Genomic DNA, 27544 nt, shown 5'->3' with positions numbered 1-27544 from the left:
AATAAATCATTATTTGATGCCCCTGTTAGTATGTAGTAAGTACCGTCTAATAACGGTTATTGAGGTGAATAAAATATTTAGGTCGTCTGTAATTTAACAGCAATTTTATAATTTTAATGATCGATTATTTTCATGTAACATTTCAAAACAGGAAATTTACAAAAAAAACCCTGGATTTAGTTCATCCACTTTGGGGCTACTTTGATATACCTACACTCATGGGCAATGAAAAAGTTCCACTCTCAAAATACTTACTTCAAACGATCTAATTTTTTTCAAATATCTAATTACAAATTTGAACAAAATAGTAACGTTTTTATTTAGTAATATCCTGATGCTCTGTTAAATAGTACTTCAATGTTGCAGAAGGCGCCATTAAGGTATCCTTTTCCATTTAGGATTAATTTGGTGATTTTCTCACTGAGTGTAATATGTGTACCTACGTTAACAAAGCTCACAAAAGTTTCCACAGGTGGTGAACTTTATGTCTTTCGTTGACTATAAGTACTTACTAAAATGACTTAAGTAGGTAAATCTTTACAACCAACGAACATCGTCAATCCTAGTCCCAGGTAAATCCAGTACCTAGGTAAGTAGCTATACAGGGTGTTGCAAAAAGGGTATACTAAGCCGAAACCAACATGTGCAGCACGTTATATCTAAGCCCGAAACTAAACTTTTTTCGCGAATTTTGAAATTCTGATTTTAGTTTCAGGCTTAGATATACCATGCTGCACATGCTGGTTTCGGCTTAGTATACCCTTTTTGCAACACCCTGTATATTCATAACCAAATTAGATCAGTAGGAAATCATTCAGTAGTTCGTGATTCGTTAAGTTTCAATTTAGAGCTTTTCCGTGATCGTAAAAGCACGTAAATCCGTTGGTCCCGACTGTTTTCGAAATAAGTATAAGTAGCAGATAAGCATTTGGAAATCGACCGTTTTTGGTTATTTACCACGTGAAGCACGGAAGATCTCTTTATATAATTATAAAGAATATAAGAAACGGTATGACGACCGAATGGCGTAGTGGTTAGTGACCCTGACTACTGAGCCGAAGGTCCCGGGTTCGATTCCCGGCTGGGGCAGATATTTGTTTAAACACAGATATTTGTTCTCGGGTCTTGGATGTGCCCGTAAAATGGCAATAGGCCGACCCCCTATTACATTGGGACCAACATGAACACTGGCGAAAAGTGGTTGCAGCAATGCACCTCTGCCTACCCCGCAAGGGAGTACATTGGTACAAGGTGTGAGTGTTTATATATTATTTATATTTATATAAGGAACGGTCGTAATAGGTAGAAAGTTGGTTAAAGTTGGTTCCAGAATATACCTACGCATTATGGCACACTACATATAGCAGAAAATAATTAAATAAAGCTTTATTACTAAAAGTGATCCCTTCCAGACAACCGCAAATCTTCGTACATACCTACCTAGTTACATTCGCGAGCAATGAAAAGGTTCCAGTGGAAATAGCACCAGATTACCTCTGAACGGAAAAGGCTACCTTAATGACGCCGTCTGTAATTGATGTAGGTACTATATATAAATAAATAAATATAAATATGTGGGGACATCTCACACACGGCCATCCGACCCCAAGCTAGGCAGAACCTGTGTTATGGGTGTCGGACAGCTGATATATCTACACAAATACATAGATAGATAGATACTAAATATAAATATCATATATACTGTTTACGTTTAACAGCGCATCAGAATATAACCAACTAAAAACAAAAATATTTTGATCAAATTCTTAATAAGATGTTTCTAAAAATTGGGGTTATTTGGTCTCATTTTGGATGTGGAACTATTTCATTGCTTTACTGTGCGACAAACTTATCTGTTCCGGTGACAGTTAACTAAATTGGTCCATATCTCATTATTTACTAATAAAATATGTATTGATATAGAGTAGATGGGTTTATTTAAACCGCAAGGGTAAATTACCATTACGGGAAAACTTAACATCTTAAAAAATGAAGAAATACTAGACATTTACGTGAGCTCTCACCGGAACAGATAAGTTTGTGGCACTGTAGACAACATCCCTAGTAACGCCCTAAAGCGAGTGTGGCATCTGGCATCTGCCAGCTCGTGTCTGCCCGTGTTTAGCCTTCACATCTGGACTGAACTTTGCCGCGCCCAAAAGGTTGAGCTTTTAATGCTATATTGACGATATTGACTCGCGGGAATGAGACTACACGACTTCTTAAGGGCTCGGTGACACTGGGCTAGTTTGCTAAAGTCTGTTTTAATATATATATTTATTTATTTGGAAGAAAACTTACAGCTAAACATTTTACATGAGAAATTTTGATTAGTACCTAATACATAGCCAATTAAAAGTTTTCACACATAATATATTATGTTAGTAAAATAATTCTCATTAAGCAAAAATACAGCTCGTACAAATTATTCACTCAACAAAACAGATGACAAAAACTAAAAAAAAAAATCATCTTTACTTACGGATCTAGTGAAAGTTATTATTTAAACTAGATCATAGGGTGCCTATCTAGACACGCATCTCGCATCTGCTTACCAAACTAAACAATCTTCGTTCATTGTTGCACAAAACAAATGACTACAGATTTCTACACACAATTCTATAACTGGAAACAATAGAATCAGTTTAATTTTGATTGTAGACGCAACTCTTTGATTCAGCTCATTAAGTGAACTGTTTGGGTTCTCTCGAGCGAAACATTGGGAAGATTCAATTGTTGCAATTCATATTATGTATTATACACGTCATAGTCATGGTGGATTTTTATTAATGGCCATTCAAGACCAACAGGATCTGACACATGAGACCAGATGCTACGGCATTTGATTATTATATATTAAATTCATAATATGTAAATAAATAGCTGTGGTAAATTAAATACGTACAAATACCTAACATACGAGTGATAGAGTGCGACCCAGTATGGAAATAATGCCACCATTGTGACAGCTGATGCATGGAAGAATTCATAGCATTATCTTCGACATGGATCGCAAACATAATCATAGGATGGAATTTTATAAGTGCTCCCCTAGTCTCTGTGTCTGAGTGGGAATACCTAGAATGCCTATGAAACGCTAACGAAGAACTTCGCAAAGTTAAACATTAACTTGTAACTGAAAATACATGTACTTACAAACTTAAGTGACCTAACACTATTTAATGTAACACCCGTTACAACGTAAGTAAGTTACTGTAGTGCTTAAATTTAATGCTCTAGGTAGGTATACCTACTACAAATAGCATCGAAAATCTAGACTATTTTCTAATACCTACATAGTTAAAGTAATTAATATATAGTATAATGTCTGGTAGAGATTGCTATAAGCAATAAGGCCGCCTTTTTGTACTGTTTTTATTTTTAAGCTTTAATTTGTATTTTTTTTCTGTTTTTGATGCAAATAAAGAGGATTGCATTGTATTGTAATTAGTGGACATACTACTACTGTAGAGTAATGTGTTAGAATATATAATACTTATGTGCTTCCCATGTCTTACGATCGCTATACAAAGTATGTACATAGCTACATAATGTGGCAATGTATCATAGAACAATACATGCATTGCTAATGCTATGCAGCACCTAAACTAGGTTTAATACCTAGGTATTATAGGTCCTATGGCAAGGTTGGCAAACTCATAGAGTTCATGTATATTAGGGTTATGGACTTATGGTGTACTGACGGGTTTTGGGTACCTAGATCAAATACCTAACTAATAATAATTTAGATAAGTAGGTATATAAATGCAGTCAGAGTCACATTGTCTATGTTACCATATAATTATTATTCTATTCCTTGTGAGGGTGTAAGTACTAGCTCTCTTGATTGGAAGTATTGGAACCTTTGAGCATAGTTGCATATTCCCAAGGTCTAAACTGCCTTACTAAGCTTGGACCATTTCCCACCACGCTGGTCCACTGCGGGTTGGTGGGTTCACATATCTAGATGTGCCGAAAACTATTCAGGTTTACTCACGACGTTTTCCTTCATCGTAAGACCTATGGTATACATTGTCCTTAAATTCAAATAACTCATTGGTAGTTACCTACATGTCAGCGCCGGGATTCGAACCCGCATCTCTGGCGTGAGAAGCGGGCGCTTACCCGACTGAGCTATGACCGCTTGGTCGCTTTGAAAAGAGTACCATTAAAATATCGTTGTTTCAGGGCCTCGATCACGAGTGCTGTCAACTCAAATCGCTAGCGTAATTCGATAGCAATTTGTATAACAAGTATCTACGTTTGGCGCTGTTCTTTTTCCATTTATGTTTGTGTAGTATCGTACAACACTAGGGTATTGCCACGGTAGCCCGTGATAGACACACAGGAGTCAGAACCAAAACCTTACCTCATTTTCTCCATCCTTCCAGATGCTATCCTGCCTGCTGGCAACAAGCCTGGTTGCCATGGCGACGGCGGCCGGCAACGAGTATCTCCCTCCTACCAAGAACGGATACAATTATGATGCACCCCCGATACCGTTCCCGACCAACCAGAACAGCAACCCGGTAAGTTGAGGGTAGTTTGGGAGTTGTACAATATACAGAAGGCCTAGCATGGAGGACAAAAGTCTCGAAGCCGCGCGACGCAAAGCTTTTGGCATGTGTGTCCTGTGCTAGGCCATCTGGGCATTGCAATTTTTTTTATCAATATCAAAAAGAGTGACCGTGGAATTTTGATGTACGAAATATGGGAAATCAAGAGAATCTTTTCTACACGCTACCTATTGGTACAGTTTGGGGCAAGGAAACCTGACCCTTCTCAGAGTGGGAATGCTACATAATAAATTATGGTCATCGCACACACGATCATTCGATCCCAAATTAAGCAATGTTATGGATACTTACGCCGAAAATAAGTACAGGAGAATAATTGTACTACTTATTTTAAATCTTACTTAAATAGGCAATAAACAATGAGTTCTTACGACTTACGTTTAATAAACTATTTCTATCTATGTTTCCAGCAACCCACCCCGCCCCCCTTCAGGCCCGCGCCGCCCCCGACGCGCCCCAACACCTACATCCCACCGCCCCCTGCCGGCGGACCCGCAGTGAGTTTAAACTAATGTTCCAACTCTTAATGGCGCTGTCATACAGTTTGTTTAATGGAAACGGGTGTTCCAAGTAGTTCCAACTCTTGAACAGAGATGGCGCTGTTATACAGTTTGTAAAACGGACACGGGTGGTTATGTTTTGCAACCGCCTATACATTTTCAAAACAATAAAAAATATGATCGATATCGATGAAAACTAAGTATAAGAACCCACTGCCTGGCTTCTATATCGACGTAGATAAACGTAAACACAGCTATGTGATTGGTGGACTTGGTGGTGCATTAATGGGTGTATCTTCTTCGATAAGTGTGCAGAAATAAACAGGATACTAGAATAAAACAAAATTTAAATTACGTAGCTTATAAATCAACACTATATAAGTAGCTACTTAGTTATATATAATATTTTTTTTATACAATTAATAATCATCAATTTGGTAACGGGGTTCTTTCTGGGTCGTCGGTCGACGGTATTCGGATGTTTTCGCTTTTTGCCTCTGCATTTGCGAAGTATGATCTGAAATAGAGAATCAGTATTAGTATAAACAAGTACGGTCAGGTGCAGAGAAACCTGAACCCCCTCTCATAGTAACAATGCTTCTGAAGGGGGTCAGGTTTCTCTGCCCCTTACTGTACTATGGGGGACTTATCCTTGTAGGTACCCTGAATTAGACCTTAAATACCTCTACAAATATAAGCGAACCACCCATGCACTGCCTATAGCTTAAATACCTCCCATTCACCGCACCAGAGATTAACAATATACTAACAGATGGTGTATCACATACAAAAACAAAGCAAAAAACTTTGCTCATTTTGTTTAACTAAGTACTGTCAAACCGTTTTAAGTACAACCTAATGACAACCATTGTGCCATTGAATAGAGTCATAATTCTAAAGCTGCGTACAGACCGGCCAAACGAACGCCAACGAACGGGTTTCGTTGACTGACTTGCTGCAATTTGCCCTGTATTATGTATGACAAATATCCATCGTTGGGCGTTCGTTGGGCGTTCGTTGGGCCGGTCTGTACGCAGCTTTAGAACCATTGCACTGTACTGTCACTCCATCTATTATGATGATGATGAGGAGACAGACCATGAGATCCAGTGACATTTCACTCACTATATTCATATTCATCATCTTCTGCAAGTTGGTTCTCCTCGTTAGAAAAAGGTTGGTTATCTTCCAATGGTACAATTTCTGAAAACCCCAAGAAAATAAACGGAAATAAGTAAAAAAAAAAATTATAACTATTATTCAAAACCGTATGTGTATTGTACACTCTGTCACGAGTATATCTGACGCTCCCGACATCCGTAATCATAAATTAAGTAGGTAAGTAAAATATTGGTTTATAGTTATTCATAATCATTGTAATTTCTAAATCAGGAAAGGTCAGATATCTTCCTCTCATATGTAACTTTTACGTTAAACGTTTACCAAAGCTAATGAAGTATTAAATATGAAATTAGGTATATGGTTAAGGTATTAATAAGTAACTATTATTAGGTCAGTGTATATACCTTGGTCTTCTATTTCATTTATTATTTCTACAGATTTTTGTACCCCAGTGTCCGGAACATAGTGGAAATTCATCAAATATTCGTACGTTGTTACTGGCGCTGAACCTATTGATGAGAATCGCCTTTTTTAGTGCAGAGTAAAAGCAAATATTATCTAGGTACTTAGGGCTTGTTCCACAATGTCTGGATAATGGCTACTTGTGGTTTAAAATATATGCTGTCACTGTCTAATACATAATTACAAAGAGCTGTGTAAAGTATGACTTGAAGGTTGGAAATATTCAGTATAAAGGTGTGGTTAAGTTCAAAACATCCGTGTCCAAAACGCCTTTCGATGCAGCGCAGCACTACATAAAGTGTTGACGTCCAGGCTTCTCAGTAAAAGTACGAAACTTCGCATCTACAAAACCATAATAAGACCGATTTTGATGTATGGGTGCGAGGCCTGATCGCTCACGCTTAAAGAAGAAAACAAGCTTCTGGTGGCTGAAAGGAAAATTCTCCGCAAGATTCTTGGCCAAAAGCAACGTAGCGATGGAAGCTGGAGGATCCTAAAAAACGCTGAAATTGAAGAACTCGTGGAGGACCCGAATATTATTGGAGAGACCAAAGCACACAGACTCCGCTGGCTCGGTCACTTGGAACGAATAGGAGAGGATCGCGGCGCAAAGAGAGCCTATCAAGGTCAGCCGTCGGGTAGACGCCCAGTCGGGCGGCCCCGGTATCGATGGCGGGACGTGGTGCTAGCCGACCTGCGCGAGCTGCAGGCTAGCGACTGGCAGGACACAGCACAGGACCGAGGAAAATGGCGAGTTCTTGTATCGGAGGCCAAGACTCACTTTGGGTCGCTGCGCCAGCGGAGTAAGTAAGTGTAAGCATGTCTTTTTTCCCACAGGTAGCCATTATCCAGACATTGTGAAATCGGCCCTTAAATTAATTTGTATATATAATATGATATACCTACCAGGGCTCGGCCGTCCTGAAACGAATTTTGGGATATACTGAAAAAAAAAAACAGATTATCAAAAGTTTTTGTAATGTTAAAGGTAGGATAACTACTTAGTTAGTTACTTGACTGATAATATTATGAATACTTAACTTACTAAGGAAAATAACACTGCTGAATACAAGAAAATCATTTTCCGTCAGTGTTTAGTTTGGTATGAAACAAAAACTTATTCTTTCCCAATTATCGGAAACTATAAATTTCTTTGCATCGCTGGAAAAGCAAATTGCTTTATCTTTATTGTTCTCTAAAATTTAAAAAGCTGTTGGTCAGTTTTACATTACTATGCAGTTTGTACTATAGCTAAAGTTAAATTAGAAATGTAAGTACTACGGCCACACTTTTGTGTTACTACACTCGCGAGCGATGAAAAAGTTCCACATACAAAATTTTGACATCAAATAACTCAAATATTAAGGGCGTCTTGCACAACAAAGTTAATCAAAATTAAATCTATGACCTCTTGCTCTGACACTATACTGTCAGAGCAAGAGAAAAACTATTTAATTTTATTTAACTTTGTTATGCAAGTCACCCTAAATTTAAGAACATTAGGTATTTTAATTTTGAATTTTGTCAAACTACTAACGTTTTTAGTTGGTAATATTCTGATATGCTGTTAAATGTACTTACTTCAATCATTCAGACGGCGTCATTTAGCTAGTCTTTTTCGTTTAGGAGTAGGTAATTCGAAGCTATTGTCAGTGGATCTTTACCATTGATCGTGAGTGTATTATGGTTAGTGATTAGTAACACACGTGTATCCGTGTGAAGCGTCCGTAGTCGAGCTAGCTTCAGTGATATTAACTGATCATTGAGGGCAACGTGATGGGTTGTAATGATGATGATTGTCTGTTGCAGGGCGGCGACCACGACGACCACCACCACCATGAGCCGGGGATGCCCTTCGAGTTCTCGTACGCCGTCAATGAAGACGACAACAACTACAAGTGAGTACCAAACAAAATTACTTCATCATCATCATCAGGTCCTGGGATCCCTTATCAGGGACATAGGGCTCGAAGTGTAGATTTCCACTCTGACCGGTCCTGTGCCATGCCTTCGACTTCGTGCCAGCTCATGCCGAGGGCGGCTGCCTCCTGCACGACAGTGCGACGCCAAAAAAATTACTTACCACAAGAAAATAAACTTCAGAGTCTTAATCCTATTTGAGAGGGGTCAGGTTTATCTGCCCCCGACTGTACAGTCAATAAAAGTGGATTGGTGAGGAATGGAGACAATGACTGCTATCCACTTAGTATTGGATAATTTTTACGCGTCATAGGCATCGAAATCTGACCCTTCTATGGTAGCATTGTCACTCCGATAATGGTCAGGTTTTTTTAGCCCCAGACTGTACCTAGTTACCTAAATATTACGAAATTCACATCTGCTCCCAACGTTACTGCTGAAAAGCCCAATTTGTAGTCGGGATTTATTGTACTTATTGACGTCTATATTTTTTCCTTCACATGTTCTCCAATTCCACTTTAACTTTAACTCCCACTTTAACTTCAGCCACAACGCGATCTCGGACGGCGACGTGACGCGCGGCGAGTACCGCGTGGCGCTGCCCGACGGACGCACGCAGATCGTCAAGTACACCGCTGATTGGAAGAACGGATTTAACGCAGAGGTAAGAGAGAGAGATAGATAGATAATACTCACTAATAGACACATAGGTACTGAGAGAACGAGACCGTCAAGTGCGGCAATGACTGGAAAAACAGATTTAACGGTGAGGTAAGGAGATATAAGATTACGCTGATAAAATTCCTCCTTTATTATGTAGATATTCCTAATACCACGATCTACACATCATCTACATGGTTGATTTACTGCCATCTACCGGAAGTTTTTGGAACTAGTAGCTAACGGACAGATACATATATTAGTGCCATCTACCGGTAGTTTCCGGAACTATTGCCTAGGGAAGGACAATACACGACACGACGGACGCACGCAGATCGTCAAGTACCTACACCGCTGATTGGAAGAACGGATTTAACGCGGAGGTAAGACATTGATAAAATTACTCCTTAATTCTGCAGCTCTTTTCTTCTAATATATATAATAGATGCAGAACGTCATAGCAAATTCTTGATTACTGCCATCTATTGGTAGTTTCTGGAACTAGTAGCTAGGGGTCAAATACATATGACCTTAAGTATACGCAACGCAGAGGTGAGAATAAAAATAGTAAAATAGCTCGATTCACTGCCATATACCGGTAGTTTCCGAAACTAGTGGCTTAGGGGCAGATACATATGACACCAAGTATACGGCTGGAGGAAGCAAAAGATTGCTTTACTGCCATCTACCGGTAGTTTTCGGAGCTAGTGCTTAGGGAAGCACGCTACACACACACACACACACACACACACACACACACACACACACACACACACACACACACACAGTACCGCGTGGCGCTGCCCGATGGACGCACGCAGATCGTCAAGTACACTCCTGATTGGAAGAACGTATTTAACGCAGAGGTAAGACATTCAGACAGAAAGATACATAACACACCCATAAATGCAAGGAGAAAAAGAGAGATCGTCAAGTGCACTGATGACTTGGAGCCTAGATTCAACGTAGAGGTAAGATAGAAATTGCAAAATGCTTGCTTTAGTGCCATCTACCGGTAGCTTTCGGAACTAGAAGCTAGGGGACAGATACTATGACCTCAAGTATACTGAAGCTTACTGGAAGAATGGATTCAACAAGTAAGAAGAAAAATAGCAAATGCTTGCTTGACTGCCATCTACCGGTAGTCACCAGAACTAGTGCCTAGGGAAACACGCTACAGACACCTACGCACACACACACACACACACAAACACACACAAATATCATCAAGTAAGCGGGTAAGACACACAAACATTATTTTTCATTAATTATACCTAACTACTTTCCCAACCTCCTTGTTATCTGCCAATAATCATCAGTAAATTCTCCTCCACTGCCAAGCACAGACCACCACACCATCTCTCTCTTTAACCCCCATCTTTCTCCACCATAACTGCCACCTAAACAACTCTCTCTCCCACAGGTAACCTACGAAGGAGAGGCGAAATACCCCGACGCGCCTGCGCCTAAATACGGAGCCAACGCGCCTGCGCAGACCGGACAGAACTACCTCCCCCCGCAGCAGGGAGGGGGTTACGTGTACTAGGAGACTAGGAAACATAAGCTAGGAGGTGTAGGTTTTTAAACCATCGAGCAGCGAAAGCTAAAGTAAGTTTGTGTGGTGCGGAGCTAGTGTAGAGTGCAAACGCTAGATGGCGCCAGCGTCTACACAGTGAAAGCTAACTCAAGTTTAGTGCGTAACCACTAGATGGCGTTAGCAAAACTACTGCTCTATACAAATTAAATTAACTTGTGGCGTCTCGAACGGTGTAAAAACTCGCACTTTCAATGCTGATTCGGCTGGTTACTGTCATATATTTAATTGGAAAAAGAACTTAAGAGTCTGGAGAAGTTGCACGGCAACTTTATAGATGTAGATAAATGTTTAGTGACGATTCGCGTTAAACACGTGGGAAAACTTGGGTTGAAAAACTTTATCTATGTCGATAAAGGTACCGTGCAAAAAGGCCAGTTTCAGAATGCTGCCTGAATCTGTAATTATGTTCATCTCATAAATGACACATAATATCCGACTTGGATGTATTGTATGAAGGTAAAGATATAATTAGAAGTTGCTATTGTTACATAATATATTAAAATACCTATCATTGACTATGACTATTTGTTTGACAGTAACCGTGCAAAAATAAAGCTGAACATCAGTAGTTTTAGTTAGTTTATAGAAACATTGAATGGTACATGACAAACCTGACATTAAAGTATAAAAAGGTTCAGCAAATTAATCCTTATAGTGTTATTCCACCAGATATGTGATATGTGCACAAATGAATATGATTGGTGGATATCAAATGCATCCAAATCAAGGTTAGTAACATAGCACAGACTGGTGGAGTTCTTACATTATTATTTCATTTGGTGAGTTTATTTTGAGCCTTAGCTATAAAAATAATTTACCAAGTGTTGCCAATTTAAAAAAAAACTAAATCTGTACATAACTGACGGATATTTTAATGAAAAAAAACTATTTAATAAGTGCCTTACCTAAATACAAAATCGGATAGTTACCATATTGTTACCAAGATCTTATTAATTTAAAATAAATGTACTTATCTTTATACATATAGTGTGTTTTGAATAGGATTTGAAAATAGGCTTTATCATATTATATTTATTTTTTCGGTTTCTTTTTAAGTTGATTTTTTTTGTTAACTTCTAAATTATTTTAACAAAATGGTAATCTTAGATCAATGAATGAGCCAGTATGTTTTCTATTCTTTATGTAAAATCTATTAAAATGTAAAATACTTCTTAAGAACTACTTTTAATACTCATTTTTTATACTTACACACAGTATTTGTAATATATTGTAATTATTATTTTCATATTTTCTACTAAATAAGAATGTATTTTTGTACCTTATTTTTATAAAATAAAAGAATTTATTTTTACTTATTCCGTTTTAATTAAAATCTTCCAAGGGTAAAAGTCAGGTGGTTACCTTATGTAAGACATTCAAAAATATAATAATTATCTTTAAGATTATTAATGGCAAACATTACATTTGATACTGTATATTTTCTAATGAATAGTCTAAACTGACAGTGTCCTTACCATGACTCATCTTCATATGCCTGTTCAAATACTTCTTAACAGTAAACTTTTTTTCACAAAACGGACAACACTCATTCTTCTCCGAATGTTTTATCTTTACATGTTCATTTTTACAACGAAGGGACACAAATTTACTACTGCACACTTCACACTGAAATGGACGGTCATTTGTATGCACTCTCAAATGAGCTTCTAAACTGTACTTGTTTGCAAAACTGTCTCCGCACACATGACAAATTTCCTTTTCTTTGTCGCTATGTGTTGACATTATGTGCTCTTTTAAGTGACACTGTCTGTAAAATGCTCGATCACAAATGTTGCATTCGTACGGCCTTACTTTTAGATGTACCTTATTCATATGGCCTTCAAGAGATTTACTATTTCCACTTTCATAATCACATTGCTGACACTTATACAAAGATTTGCTGTTATGGTTCATTTTGACACCAGTTTTGTGGCTTTTTAAGTGTTTTCTGAAGTGAGCATGGGTTTTTAAGACCTTATTGCAGTGTTTACAGGTTTCCTGGGTGTGGCAGTTTAAGTGAGATTTCAATGATTTCGGAGTAACACAGTTTTTTCCACACACGTCACACAACACAGCACTGCTGGTAGCTTTATGAGCTATCTCTTTATGTTCCTGTAGATTACTTGTACTTGGAAATTTCATATCGCACTTTTTACATTCAAATCTGTAGTCTCCAATTTTGTTTTTAATTTTACATTTGTCACTTTTAAAGAAATCCTTCATCGCAGCAGGAACTGAGATCTCTATTTCCATATTTAGTTTTCTTTTTGAATTCAAACTTTCATCAATGGTTTTCGTAAGTGATTTAATGATATCAAGTAAAATATACTTGCACTGTAGATTTCTTTTCATCAAAGTATAAATGTGTAGTATCGAGTTGGTGCAATCTTTGCAACACTGTCTGGTTATTATCTCCTGTAAAATAAAAGTAAATGCTATGAACAGTACAGAAAGCACACAACTTTATCACGAGATAGATCTTTGATAAACACGAATCAAACATGAAGAATGTTGCTGGAATAGTAACATCTTGACAAATAAAATCTTTATTACAAGGTAAGTATCATCCGTTGAAAAAGGTTTTACTTGAAAATTATCATCATTCATCTGATTTTAGATTCAAGAAAGCCCTGCTCTGGAATTAGGTGAGAAATTCCAAAAATAGGCGTGTCTTTCCCTAAACACAAAAAGAGCAATTTTGGCACTTATTTTTGGGAATTTCTCACCTACTTTCAGAGCATAAGGGATGAAAAGTAATTAAACACAACTTACACATGAAGGGAAAAGCTTTCGCATAATTTTAGACAGAGAAATTGTAGTAAAATCACCGAAATCATGAATTTCTTAGTCCGTTGCTATATGGACGCTTTCGTCGCCGGTTTTGAGGCAGAGGAAGCAAAGGTTTGTTTTTCCATCTGTGATCAAGTCTAATAAATCCATTTTAGTGTATTTGCGTATCTCTTATCATGAAATTCATGAAATTAAATAGACAACAACAAAAGTTTTACTTTTCGATGTTTTCGAATCGAAACTTCAAGTGTCAATGTCAATGTCAAATTCAACAGGTGTCACCGGTCCGCTTTCTGAACATGCTAACGCAACTCAAAATATTCATAAAAACTTTGGAAGATACTTATTTGCACCATGATAATCATTATGTTCTGAAAGCATAGGTCAAGTTGGTCATCCTAGCAAAGACGGTTTACCTATACAGTGCGACAAACTTATCTGTTCCGGTGAGAGCGAACTAAATTGATCCATATCTCATTATTTACTAATGAATTATATTTTAATATAGATTAGATGGGTTTATTGAAACCACAATTGCGAATTACCACTACTGGCAAACTTAAAATCTTATAGAATGAAGAAATATTACACATTTACGTGAGCTGTCACCGGAACAGATAAGTTTGTGGCACTGTAGTTATATTGGTACCAAAGTTACTTACTGTCACAGCAAAACCTATCTACCAGAAACTACCCAGCTAAATGCTAGCATAGCATGTAGCATACCTACCTATGTACTAACTGCACTTGATTTCATCCACCTAGATCGGATTTAGTCGCTGTAGGTCTGAAATCTAATTCAATAGGTCTTTAAGGAGTGCCAGATTTAAATCTAGAGCTAAGTTCAGCCACTTTATATTGCTTATTGTGTAGGTAGATTTGAATAGGATCAATCTAGGACATCGTCACCTATTTAGATGTTTTAAATGTTAAACTCGTAACAGAACTAATGTTTTAGCATTTCGTTAATGTGTAGGTAGGTACCTACAAAGGTTATTATATTAAACACTAACCAGGCTATGTCTACTTTTTACTAATGTAGGTAAGATACTTAGTTACCTATGAAATTTCTCAAAAATAAAATAAAATTTAATGTAGGTAGGTAATAAAGGGACAGACTACTTTTCATCCGTGTGTATAATATTAGGTAACTAACTGAGTACCTATTGAACATAGTAGGTACCTAGGTAAAGGCCTCCTCCATGTCATTACATTGTTCCCGTTGCCTTGCTTGCCTTTGCCAAGTGTTGCCTGCTACTCTGACAATGTCGTCGACCCATCGTCTCTTATGTCGACCCCGTAATCTATGGTTGTCCCTTGGGTACCAGTTTAGTACGCGTTCGCTCCATCGATTGTCTAGGTAAGGCACACTTGTTTTTTATGGTTTTAGAGTTAGTCCCATAGTAGGTATATGTAGGTATGTTCGGTAACATTGAACAGCTGAAGTTCACTGATAAATTTCAACCCCGCGTGTGTCGTAGAATCGGAAGAAAGGAGCGCTGACTGTGGAGCGACGCTCACATTCTGTCGATGGGAAGGAAATACTAGGCACAAGGAAAGACATAGAGTCAAATAAAAATATGTCTTTTATCCCACAGGTAGCCATTATACAGACATTGTGAAGCAGGGCCTTAAAAATTAAAAGTTTTCTTACTTAAGTATACTTATTGTTTTTTTTAAGTGATAAGTAGATACCTACTAGGTAGGTTAGGTGAGAATAGAATCACAATGAAACACATAAAATTTTCAGTATCCAAGATAGAATAGACTTTCAATACTTTTATTTTTTATTGTTTACCACTTTAACTTAGGGCCTAAGCACACTCCATTTTTTGTAGCGCGTCCTTAATAAAATGAAAGTCCACTCAATAGATGGCTCTGCTCTTATGAGAATTCGACCGGTTGGCATTTGGATAAAGGTTAAGTTTAGCACTCAAGATTTTACCTGAGAGTTTGAGACCTAGGCATTCACATTTGTAGGTCCTAGAGTTATAAAACTATAGGTTGGTGTTATATGACTAGGTATCTATGTTTATTGATAATTGATTCCCAAATTAGGTAGGTATTATGGTGATAGGCATTACTTATTCATTATTTCAAAGATAGATTAAAGTAAGTAAACATATAAAAACTGCATTGTTAAGTTTTTAATAAAACATTTATTTTTATTCTGAAATCACAGAGTACAAATTAAATATGCTTTTATCTAATAATTAATGTACTTATGTAGGTAGTTAAATCATATTATTAAAAAAAATACAAAACAAACACGGCATAGAGAGGACATTTCTTTAAAAAAATACTATTTTGTATAAAACGCCATCTGTTGGCCGAAACTGATAATAATTACTGATTATAATAACAATACGTTTAAGTACACAAGCCCTGGGTAGGTCAAAGTCTTACAATTCATAATTCGTCACTCCAATACAACATTCAACTAATATTATGCTAAAATATGTAATAAATAAATTAAGTTTTCCTATCTTTACTTCACTATAGGTACTTTAAGTATAGGAACATAGATTTTTTTATAGTTATTTAAGGAATCGGCGGGTAACTCGCTGAGGTTTTCGGCATTTTGTAGAATTAGTGCGCTGTAACAAAAAAACTTGGATTAGGCCATGTGAATTAGGTGATTGGTACTGGTATCAGTATTCTTACCTAAACATCTAAAATGTACTATGCTCAATCAGTAATCGAATCAAAATCCTCTAAGAAGTGTAGAAATTAAGTGAGCCGTCGCTCCTGTAGCCAGTTATCGGCTCTTTGGCAGATATAATAATATATGATAAGCAAAATTTTAATGTAGAAATCACAGGACCCGATGATTGATAATGATGAAAATTCGATTGGTGATGTGAAGGATCCAGAGGGAATATACTTACTCACGAGCAATGCTTTTAAAATATCGAACCAAATTTTAATGATTTCAATTTATTTAATAACTTTTAATTTAGAATTTGAACAAAATATTAAAATTTTTAGTTGGTAATATACTAAATTCACTTCAATATTGCGGACAATGTCATTAAGCTACCCTTTTCCGTTTAGAATTAATAAGGTGCTATTTTAATTGCTTGCGAGTGTATAATAGCTAGCTATAAAACAAAATGAACAAACCTTTAGTCTTCATAGGGTACACGAAGGTGGAGGCCGAGTCTTTCCCGAGCATGTTCTTGACGGTGCAAGTGTACATGCCCATGTCGCTCCAGCGCAGGTTGTTTATGAGCAGGGAGCCAGATGGCAGCACCTGACGAGTGGGTTTTATTAGATAAGTAATGCTGTAGATAGCTAGCTAGTTAGAAGTGGACTGGGTAGATGGCAACACCAGTCGACGCTACATGGACTCGTTATCGACGTCTGTTTATTGACGTCGTTCGATGCGCGTTCCACCAATAACGGCGCCGTATTTATGTCGAATCGCGATGTAGTGACGTTTGTCTACGTCGACAACGAACCCGTGCAGCGGCAGCAACGTGTTACACGGCTACGTCCGATCTCTGGACCTTTCTCTGCCACTGAAATTTATACGCCACACGTAGCTACTTGAATACTACACGTAGCTACCTTGAATACTTGTTGTAATCTAGTAAACTTTAAATTGTGTCATTTCACCCTCTCTGATACCTAGATCTTTCGAAATCGCTTAATATAAGAAGCAAAATGCAACATCCTAACTAATATTATAAATGCGAAAGTAACTGTGACTGTCTGTCTGTCTGTCTGTCTGTTACTCTTTCACGCCAAAACTACTGAACGGATTTGAATGAAATTTGGTGCACATACGGTCTAGACCCTGGGAAAGAACATAGGCTACTTTTTATCCCGGAATTCCCACGGGAAAACTTTTTAAGGCGAAGCGAAGCTCGCGGGAACAGCTATAAGTAGATAAATTCTTACCCTAACTCGCGAGTTCCCATACACCAAGTGCTCCTGGTTGTCCTGCCAGTAGATCTGCGACTTCTCAAACGTGTACACCTGTAATACAATTATAATATTTATTAATGGATGATTTCCTATCTTTGTACTCTCCTATCCTGTCTGGTAGAAAATCAAATCAAATCAAATAATTTATTAGTGAACATAGGTATAGTCATAATAGGTGTTTAAAGTGTTTTTTATGCTATGTTCTGCACGTAGGCATACAAAATTTATTCAGTATAGGTAGGTACAAATAAAAGAAAACATGCATATCTTTTTAATTAGTCCTATTATGTACAAATAAAGATATGTATACATAACTTTGTAGTAATAATGCCACCGATTGTACTTTCGATTTTCTGTTCTATGTTTTATTAATCTGTTTCTGTTTGTGTGCAATAAGTTATAGGACGCTTTAGCTTTTGAACTGTTTTGTCCCTCTCTGTCAAAGAACAAATTGTTATTTGTCAGAGAGTGACAAAGTTCGATTGCTAGAGTCCTTTAACTTTTTTATGAATAAGGGGGTAAATATTTTATCTTTTTTATCATTTACCTGGCAGGGGAGCACCACATTGGAGCCCAGAACCTGGAACATGTCGACGTAGGACATGACGATGCGCGGCCGCGTCGGCACGTTGAACAGCTTCTGCAGGGAGAGCAGCTCGTCGGCTTCGTTTGCTGTGAAGGGTTAATAGAAGAAGATATTACTAAGGGTTTTATGTCTTGTGTATTAATAGGAGACTCATACGTGATGATGCAATAGGTTTTAATGGAAAACTGTAAAGAAGAAGGCTGAGGATAGAGTGTAGAGGGGCTTGTAACGAGACGAGAGGCCTATGTCCAGCACTAGATGATTAAGGGCTGATGCTGATGATGATTTGAAGGAAAGCAAGCGTTTAATAAAGCAATGGTAGCGTAAAGGACAACATTCCTAGGGCTTCAAGAGGTTATTAGAGGTCAAATTATTACAAATAAGGAAGGTTCTTCTATGATGAAGGAAATAATCTACAGGAAACCTTCTGGGGTTCACGAAGTTCTTACTGTCATTATCTGCGCTGTTCTTACTGACAGTATTCAGTGAATTGTATTGAACATCTATAGGTAGATATAAATATTTTTTCTCTGTTACTTAAGATAATATGGTGTGCAACCAATTCATATTCTATTCCATTCTAATCAACTCACCAGGGGTAGAATAAACAGTGGTAGACGCGGTCTTCTGCGTAGTCCCCGAGGTCACCACGCAAGTGTAGACATCCTCAGCATGGCCGGTGGAAGAGCTGATGATGAGGGTGGAGGTCCCGGACGCTATGCTCGACGGCTCTTCGGCTATCAGGTCATTTGTTTCTTCTTCATACTGTAATGGAGAGAGGTTGATTGGTAAGTAGATTACCCCGATAATGCGCTGAAGTAGAATATTAAATACTGACGTCACAAACAGATTTATGTTGATTGATGAGTAAATTAGGTCTACAAGAGATTGACTGCCAAATAATACAACAGAAGTTGGCAATAATTATTAAACAGTCTATAGGTGAAATGAGGCTACATACCAATGTTTGTATTTTATGATTTTCATTATTCATGATTTCATGCTGCCTGTCTAATATTAGGGGATAATCTTTCTCTCTAAGGGCCTATACACAAAACTGCGTTGCTACGTCGCATCCCAAAAATCTGTCGCAACGCACAATCTCTAACTGATAAGAACAGTTTAACACAATAAAATTATTGGTTTCACCAAAGCACCATACAGTAACAGCGACCAAACTTAACAACCAAATCATCTAAATAGGTCACCAACAGATCCTCCCAACTGACCTCAGTTATCGGCTCGCCGTTTTTCAGCCAGCTGACGATGGGCGCCGGTTTGCCCATGAACCCGCAGCTGAGTTCCACGGGGGTGTCGGGGCTCCACGTGGCGGTCGCTGGCGGCGGCTCCGATATTGAGAGGAACTTGTGGAAGCGGCTTCGCCGGGTCGGAGGGGTTAATACTGCGGAGGGTTAAAAGAAAAAATGCATAAAAAATCACTTTTACGTTTACTCTTTGTGCTAATAGAATAAATAGCGGTAGGCCTTAAAACCAACCGATTACTAAAACTTCGGTATATCTATATACCTTTATTTAAAACCACATAAAACTTTTTCAGTATGACGAGTCATTGTAAAACATTTTTGTTCTACGACAAGGAAAATTCTAGGAAAGCAATCTATTTTTAGTTTCTAGATACATGGAAAAGTTGCATCACCAAATGACATCATAATGTAAATAAATCTCTGCATAATTTGTCGATAAAAAAGAAATACATAATTCAATAAGGGGGCCTGTTAGAGGTAAGAGAAGGAAACTGAAAGAAATTGACTTGCAAACTAACGTCTGAAACAATTTATAATTTTAAATGTACCTACTCATTCGTTTTTTTCAGCAGGAGAAATAGCATAATTTATAATCAATTTGAGAAAACTTGAAAACGAATTTTGATTCTACGACAGTAATAATATGTATTCAGCATGTACCTACTTAAGCACTGTAATAATAAAAAGTGGTAAGTATAGTAAGCCGAAACAACAGCAATAAAAATATGGAATGCAATAAATTATTAGGAATTTTGAATTGAGAAAGGCTTGCAGAGACTCTGCATTTTGAGAATAAATATGTTTTAAAGTCTAATAACCCCCTTATTCATAGAGAAGTTACAAAACGTTTTAACTAATAAACTGTTTTGTCCCTCTCCAACAAAGAACAATTTGTTCTTTGACAGAGAGGGACAAAACAGTTTATTAGTTAAAACGTATTGTAACTTTTCTATGAATAAGGGGGTAAGAAATTATATTTAGTAAATTCGTTAAACATTATCTACCTACTCCTCTCACTAAAAAAAGATTAATAACGCAATAGGTAGCTTACCTACTTAAAATAATGAAAAAAATGAAAAGGTTGTTTAAAAATTTACGTTTTTTGAGTCACTCCTTTTTAGCGGAAACGGATTTTGTACGGCCATAAATTAGTAAACATATTATTATCCGTATCCGTTATTTAAAAAATACCTACGTATTTCATAATTATAATAGAGTAGGTACCTACGTCTCGAACTTACCTATTAATAAAGTTTAGGTACTTAATCGGAGACGCTAAGCAGTGAAAACAATAATTATTACCTATTAAGTACTTACCATTAGCTTGTAATGAGTTGTCGATATCCATTTTTGAGTTGTCAATTTGTGCATTTGTGAAGCTGTGTTGTAGCGACACTAGCGTCGCGGCGACAAGTAGCGACATTAAACTAATCATTTTGTTCCGCTATTCCACAACAGATGGTGCTAGTAGTTGGTAGAGGTGCTGGAAAGAGGAAATAAGAAAACTTTAAATATTCGTAAATACTTTAGTAAATTCACTTTATTTTTTAAGCAAGTAGATAGAGATAGCCTAGGGGTACTTATATTAAATTTAAATGCCTATATTATTTTGTAAACAAACATAGTTAGGCAATTCGTAAATTTTACCGTAAGATATAACTTATAAAAGTTAAGTAAGTACCTATTAATAAATCCAAATAAAGTTCATTTCTAGAGTTCATTAGCAATAAATTAGAACATACTTGACAGTCGATCGAATTCATACAAAAATCACCAAAAGTATGAACTTTCAAGTCGTCTATAGAATTTCACAGCCAGGATTCGAACCCGCATATCAGTCATGGGAAGCGGGTGAATCATCCGACTACACCGACTACACCCGACCTATCGGAGAGGTTATAAGTTGGATGTGCTGGTGTGTCTGTGTCTTTATTTAAGATCATCGCCAGAAGTACCGAAATGTAAGATTAACATACATTTTTTTAAGAGGAAAATTCGATTGTTCACTGTTAGGTAAGGTCATATTAGTCTATGGTAAGGTATTAAGCGTCCATCTTTCGACATCGTACGCAACAGACGCATCGCATTCAGTATTCTTTGTATAGAAATTCACACAAGTGCGTCCACTTCTCGACGTTATTCCATACATTAATGACAATCCGTTTCATTAATACTATTACCGAGTTCATGGACACAGGGTGAAATTTTATCAATGACGTTATACTAAGATTCTGTGCTTTCAATTAATTTTAAAATAATCTTTCATCTGTTCAAGTGCTAAATAAGATCATCGTTGGCGGTGCAGAGGGGTGCAATAGAAAGTGCATATTGCATCATAGTTTTTTTGGGGATAGGAAGTGGTTGGGGGAAGTTTACTATCGTTGGGTGGCCGCCTTATGGAATTTTAGTGACTGTCAGATGCTATCAGTCATTTGTATTTCCGGTTTGCAACCGAAAAGTAAAACCGGTGTTCTTATGAATTCGTCACGTGGTAAAAAAGTGTAAGTAACTAAAAAAATACAAACAAGATGGAATGTCAGTGCAAAAGAAACGGCTCGACAAATTTTAATAACACCCCGCTTCTACCACTGAGTTCTTATTTTGAACTAGCTGTTCCCGCGAGCTTCGCTTCGCCCCTAAAAGTATTCCCGTGGGAATTCTGGGATAAAAAGTAGCCTATGTTCTTTCCCAGGGTCTAGACCGTATGTATACCAAATTTCATTCAAATCCGTTCAGTAGTTTTGGCGTGAAAGAGTAACAGACAGACAGACAGACAGACAGACACAGTTACTTTCGTATTTATAATATTAGTTAGGATTAGTTCGGTTAGAAGATTTTTGACTTTATTCATTGGTTAGCTTGGACTTAAATCGGTTTGACAGTAAACAAAATGTGGTCAGTTTTTTTGCTTTGTTTTTGTATGTGACACTCTTCTTTTTCGTGTATTGTTAATCAAAGGTTGTGCGTGCGTGTGTGTTTGTAGTGACCGCTTCAAAAAGTTCTACGCTCGCGTAGGACAACGGCTGATTCTCCGATAGTACACTCAACAAAAGAGATACAGACCCACTTCAGCACAAACAAAGACTCATAGGTGAAATAATATAATATGAAGGTATAAGTCTTTATTGCATAAAATTTCAAATAACAAAAAGAAGATAGGTACCTAGTATTTGTTACAAATGGTGCTCTTATTACTAACAGTAAATTCCAGAAAACCTTAGTAAAAGTAAGATAGATAGATCTAACCCTCCATACTATTATGTAAGTAATTCTATATGGGCCATTATTATTATTTTATATTACCGTGAAGTAAAATTAAATAATGAAATTCAGGAATATAGCTACCGTCTGTAGCAATTAAATAAGACACCGGTCACAGAAAATATAATGAATTTATGTAAAATACTCTATTTATTTACAAATTACGGTAACTCTGTTGTTGTTTTTGGTAACGCAATTGTTTTTCATACAAAAATTGTCTGTCCCTCGGAGCGAAACAAGCACAACGTGTGTAAAAAATTATAATGGAAACAATTTTTTTGAATATTATAACGAATATGTCATTATTTAAACTTTACTTCACGGTAATATTCATGATTTTATATGAACATATTATGGGACAATTAATATTCCTGGCCGAGTCCCCAAGCCTAAGAAAACATCCACCTACACTAGGTTACCCTAGGAAATTCAATCATAAATAAACTTTTTTTCACTTTCTTACACCTAAGATCATTTGAATGGCTGTGTATTTGTATCGGAGTGCAGGAAGGAGAGCGGGACGGATAAAATGAACAAGTCTTTTGGATGAGAGTCCTGGAGAGAAGCGCGTGTATTTATTGTGACGCCACTGAGTTACCGGCGACATACGGTGAGTTTTATAGATATTTATTATTTTATTTCATGCAATAGGTATATGTAATAATTAGTAACAATTATTAGGGCATTTTGATATCCCATGTATGTGTATTCATTTAAGTACTAACTTCAAATAGGTTATTGTTTTACAACTGCGTTACCGCTACACTTCGTTACTTTTTCAGTAACGCAGTTGTAGCTATAGTAACTCAGGGGTTTTTCTTATAGTTTTCAGGTATCTGTTACTCAATTTATGGTACAAATATAACATTTGAGCATATTATATTGTTACAGTATAACATTTCAGACTCAATGGCGTAAACAGCGGCTGAAAAACAACGGCTTTATAGGCAAAAAAAATGAGAAATATTTCTTAGTATTAAGTTGTTATATTTTCAGCGATTTTAATGTTTGATATTAAACAAAGAGTTCTGTTAATTTTAGTTTGATAGTTTTTTTCACATTATGATTAGTTTTAATTGAAGAAAGTATAAAGATTGTGATTGAGAAACCACTGTGTTACCAATTAACCACTGCGTTATCTATTTGTCTCTCGTTTCCTGAGAGTATTCACAAACATTTTAGCTACTCTATATTAGAAAGAATGTTAAACTAAATATAATAATTATAATTCACCTTATTTAGAGCTATTTCTAAAACTTTGAGCAAAAAATTATGATTATTTGGTCCTTTTTTCGAAAAGTATTGCATTAAAACTTATTGATTGGTAACGCAGTGGGAAACTTTATTATAGAATGAATAACAAAACTGAGAATATTTTGTAATTTAAACTGTTAGGTTAATGTTTTTTTTCTTACTTTTTATCTGGTATATGTTTACGAACCAAAATATATGTTCCTAACAATAAAACATAATTTTGTATGAAAGTAACGCAGTAGTATTTTTTTCTCATCGTTCCTCGATTAAACGTCAATAACTTTAAGAAATAGCAAGAAAACATCGCTGCAAATGTATTTAATGAATAATATAAATGTTAATTAACATAAATAAATATTAAAAGGTAAATTAATAAGAAGTTTATTTTTGAAAAAAATATCTGTAAAAGTATGTCAAATTGTACCCAAAATAAAATAATGGCCCATATAAGTTAAATGTTAATTTATATTATAACCTTGAATAAATGATTGATCTCGAGTAATTCTATATTTTTGTTGCAAATAAAGAGTTATTGTATTGTGGATGAAATGAATAATACATTTTACCTGTATCCAAGCAAGTTCTATTTTTTTTTTTCACAACACTTACACAAGTCACACACTGCTGGGGAGATACTGTATCTCTTTTGCTGACTGTACCTACCTATGTGTGTGTGAACTAGCAGTCGGTTTATGAATGGATGATGTAATAAGGAGCGTTTATTGAATGAAAATGTCGGAACCAGTGTAAAGCAACCGGTGTTGGTTTAGTTGCGATGTAGGACAGGTACCGTACCACCAAAGATACAATATAATGGAATTAACAATCCATAAGCATTTATTATTAAGCATATAAGTATTGTATACCAACTAGTTTTAAGTCTTTTTTTGAAAAGATGGCTCAGGAGTTTCTTGCCTGCGTTCTTCTCCTTAGACAGAAAGAGCCCCTTATCGGAACGGAGAGTAGTTTGTAAAAATTGACGTTCATCAGAAAATTTTATATTTATACGATGAATAAAAACATTTGACTTTGACTTTGATTTTAAGTATAGTGCGACAAACTTATCTGTTCCGGTGAGACCGAACTAAATTGATCCATATCTTATTACTCACTAATGAATTGTATATTGTAAAAGATTAGATGGGTTTATTAACACCGCAAGAGCGAATTAACAATACGAGCAAACTTAAAATCTTATAGAATTAAGAAATATTAAACATTTATGTGAGCTGTCACCGGAACAGATAAGTTTGTGGCACTGTAGTGCTCGCTTTAATGTTAATCATCTGTCAGATCCATACAAGTTACGTCAAATTTGACAAGTGAGTGCCGCTGCTAATCGGCTCAGCGGTGGTACGGTAGGTTAGTAGTTAGCTATTGTAAGAGCAGAAGACATTTATTGTAGGCTTTTGGAGAACGGCAATACTCTGTCCTCAGCCTTCATCCAAACACTATGTGTACCTTAGTGTTATGTTATGTATGACATTATTATCAATCATTCATTATCAGCCCTTAATATTCACTGGTGGACAATGGGAGGTATTTACCATCGCCACGCTTGGTAGTGCTAGCTAAGTCACTATACCTATAACCTACTCTTCTGCCTTCTACAGGGTGTTGCAAAAAGGGTATACTAAGCCGAAACCAGCATGTGCAAACTAAAGTTAGTATACCCTTTTTGCAACATGTTTATAATTCCATTTTTGCAACAACCTGTAGGTAGGTACCTATATTATGTGTCGGCCCAGGCCTAAATCGAACCCGGAACCAATGGTTAGCAATCATCGTCATGTCTAAGTAACATTAACGGAATTAGTCACTAATACTTTTAACCGGTTCTTTGATTAATAGTTAAGTAATAAAATGTAATTCGATTTTAATATAAGTTGTAAGTCGGTAATTTAGCTGTGCTACTTATACATAGTACGAGAGCCCACGACCAACATTTTTGTCTCATAGCCCATTAGCAGTTAACTTTGTGATTTGTTGGAAAAAAAAAATTGCTTTCTTTATTTCTGCAATTAATCTGCATTCTTAACCCTCGACAAAAAAGAAGGGTGTTAATTTCAGAAAAAATTGAGTTGTTTGGTGCGTTCCACGTAAATATATGTTTTTGTGAAATATGAATAAAATATTATTATTATCCACGTGATTACTCAGAAGATAATGAACCATATTGATTCATCATCCTCACCATCAGCCGACAATCATCAGTAACAGTTATTTGTTACAAAATATCATGAATTAGGTACCCTGAATCAAATATCTGTAAGTACGGAAATATTTATTAATTTATTTATTTAATAACTTAAACCTATCATTACAGCTACTCTAATGCGATAGGCAAGCAAACAGTTTTATCTATTGATTCCACCCTCAATTATCTCAAGATAAAAAATGAAAAAAAAAAACACAGCAAAACCAAATTATTCATCAATAAAAAAATAACACCAATATACCAACCTTAAAATCCCTCACCACTTCACACAAAAAATCCAAATCACACTTCTAGAAAAAGAACGCACAAAAAAATTCACAAAAAAAACTGCTCGAAACTAAAACACCGTAACTTAGCACGATATAAACGACTTAGTTGGTTTTTTTTTCTGTCCTCTCACTCTGAGGACAAGACTGAGAATAGTAATGTCTTCATCCAGACCACTTTTATATACTGGAGTCGCCGATCCAGGGCTTTTCCTGTTGCGTCATCAAAATTTGATTTCTGGAATATACACATTTTTAACCAACTTCGAAAAAAATTGGAGGTTCTTGTATTTTTTTTCTGTATGTCCACCGATTAGGTACTTCGCCATTTATAGACCGATTTTGACGAGTTTTTTTGTAAAGAAGTTAATTTCTGACTTGATAAGCACAACTTAAGTAAGTGTGAAATATAGCTCTGTGATTGGTTGTATAGCATGACCTAAGTTCATTCTAAGGCAGATTTAATCAAATTAGAAACTGCGTTTTAGTCTGTTTTAAATAAGGCTTTCATCCACGGTTTTAAAACATTACAATTTAAATTATGCTTTCAAATAAGAATTTGATTAGTTTTTTTTACAAAAAAACTGCCTCTTGTCTGAATCAAACTTGAATTGTACAATGTTTATTTACCAGGAAAAGATAATATAGACAAAACTATAAAAAAACGAATAATGCAATAAAATAACTGGGTCAAATGCGTGTTAGAGAATGTTGTATAGGATTTCCATTTAATTTATAAGTACATTTTAGAATAGTGAGTCAGCCTATACATTGTACTTAAGTGAAGATACTTACTATTTAATTGCTATTAGGTAAGTAAGTTTTAATAATAATAAAATCTTTTTTTGCACACCGAAAAGCTTGACAGATTAAACTTAATATAACAAAATGTCCAAATGATGGTTCGCTAAGAGCGATCACTTCCAGACAACCTTTGGAAGGATCGATAGAAGACGGATAGGGCATTCTGGCCGTGTAGCACAAGGCGCTGTTAAGACGTGACAAGAGTTCTCCTTCGCGCTCGCTCTTGAGGCTGCGCGATGTGAGTGAGCGCGACGCAACACTCTTGTCACGTCTTAAATGCGCCCCGTACTAGCCCTTCTGGTGTATGTAAAAAAATGTATATTTAAATGGTG

At 36.4% G+C, this 27544-nt stretch overlaps 3 protein-coding genes and 1 long non-coding RNA gene across 4 annotated transcripts in view; 1 reads left to right on the top strand and 3 right to left on the bottom strand.

Annotated features, from left to right (window-relative positions):
- Positions 1-11671, top strand: part of LOC105383401 (cuticle protein 7) — a 32586-nt gene extending 20915 nt beyond the window's left edge. Inside the window, exons 3-7 of the mRNA XM_048632324.1 lie at positions 4392-4529; positions 4988-5074; positions 8471-8559; positions 9128-9245; positions 10665-11671. Of these exons, the coding sequence (XP_048488281.1) occupies positions 4392-4529; positions 4988-5074; positions 8471-8559; positions 9128-9245; positions 10665-10787 (555 nt within the window). The 3' untranslated portion in view covers positions 10788-11671. The remainder of the gene's footprint in view (positions 1-4391; positions 4530-4987; positions 5075-8470; positions 8560-9127; positions 9246-10664) is intronic.
- On the bottom strand, positions 5445-7450 carry LOC105383400. The gene is made up of 3 exons (XR_007268136.1): positions 6604-7450; positions 6203-6280; positions 5445-5594 (listed from the first exon to the last, which is right to left on the bottom strand). It is a non-coding gene; the product is annotated as an uncharacterized LOC105383400 (long non-coding RNA).
- Positions 11672-11789: 118 nt separating the features above from the next.
- LOC119692918 (zinc finger protein 57) lies at positions 11790-13855 on the bottom strand. The gene is made up of 2 exons (XM_038114570.2): positions 13611-13855; positions 11790-13253 (listed from the first exon to the last, which is right to left on the bottom strand). Exons 1-2 carry the CDS (start codon positions 13632-13634, stop codon positions 12258-12260), a joined length of 1020 nt encoding a protein of 339 aa, XP_037970498.2. The 5' UTR covers positions 13635-13855; the 3' UTR covers positions 11790-12257.
- Positions 13856-15870: 2015 nt separating this feature from the next.
- Positions 15871-26549, bottom strand: LOC105383402 (neural/ectodermal development factor IMP-L2). The gene is made up of 8 exons (XM_038114371.2): positions 26388-26549; positions 20727-20892; positions 19374-19546; positions 18738-18909; positions 18106-18230; positions 17532-17609; positions 16752-16881; positions 15871-16225 (listed from the first exon to the last, which is right to left on the bottom strand). The coding sequence occupies exons 2-8, from the start codon at positions 20842-20844 to the stop codon at positions 16218-16220; spliced, it is 804 nt and encodes a 267-aa protein (XP_037970299.2). The 5' UTR covers positions 20845-20892; positions 26388-26549; the 3' UTR covers positions 15871-16217.
- Between the last annotated feature and the right edge of the window lie 995 nt (positions 26550-27544).

Source organism: Plutella xylostella, chromosome 31 (assembly GCF_932276165.1).
Source record: "Plutella xylostella chromosome 31, ilPluXylo3.1, whole genome shotgun sequence".
In the NCBI taxonomy this organism is placed as follows: domain Eukaryota; kingdom Metazoa; phylum Arthropoda; class Insecta; order Lepidoptera; family Plutellidae; genus Plutella; species Plutella xylostella.
This window is presented reverse-complemented; position numbering and strand designations above follow the sequence as displayed.

Excerpts from the sequence above, each read along its gene's own strand:
- LOC105383402 (XM_038114371.2), bottom strand. The coding sequence starts at position 20,844 with ATGATTAGTTTAATGTCGCTACTTGTCGCCGCGACGCTAGTGTCGCTA. Across the intron at positions 17,610-18,105 it reads ATGTGGTGCTCCCCTGCCAG|GTGTACACGTTTGAGAAGTC; the intron begins GTAAATGATAAA and ends ATTGTATTACAG. Across the intron at positions 16,882-17,531 it reads ATGGGAACTCGCGAGTTAGG|GTGCTGCCATCTGGCTCCCT; the intron begins GTAAGAATTTAT and ends CCCACTCGTCAG.
- LOC119692918 (XM_038114570.2), bottom strand. The coding sequence starts at position 13,634 with ATGCGAAAGCTTTTCCCTTCATGT. Across the intron at positions 13,254-13,610 it reads GAAAGCTTTTCCCTTCATGT|GAGATAATAACCAGACAGTG; the intron begins GTAAGTTGTGTT and ends TTTATTTTACAG.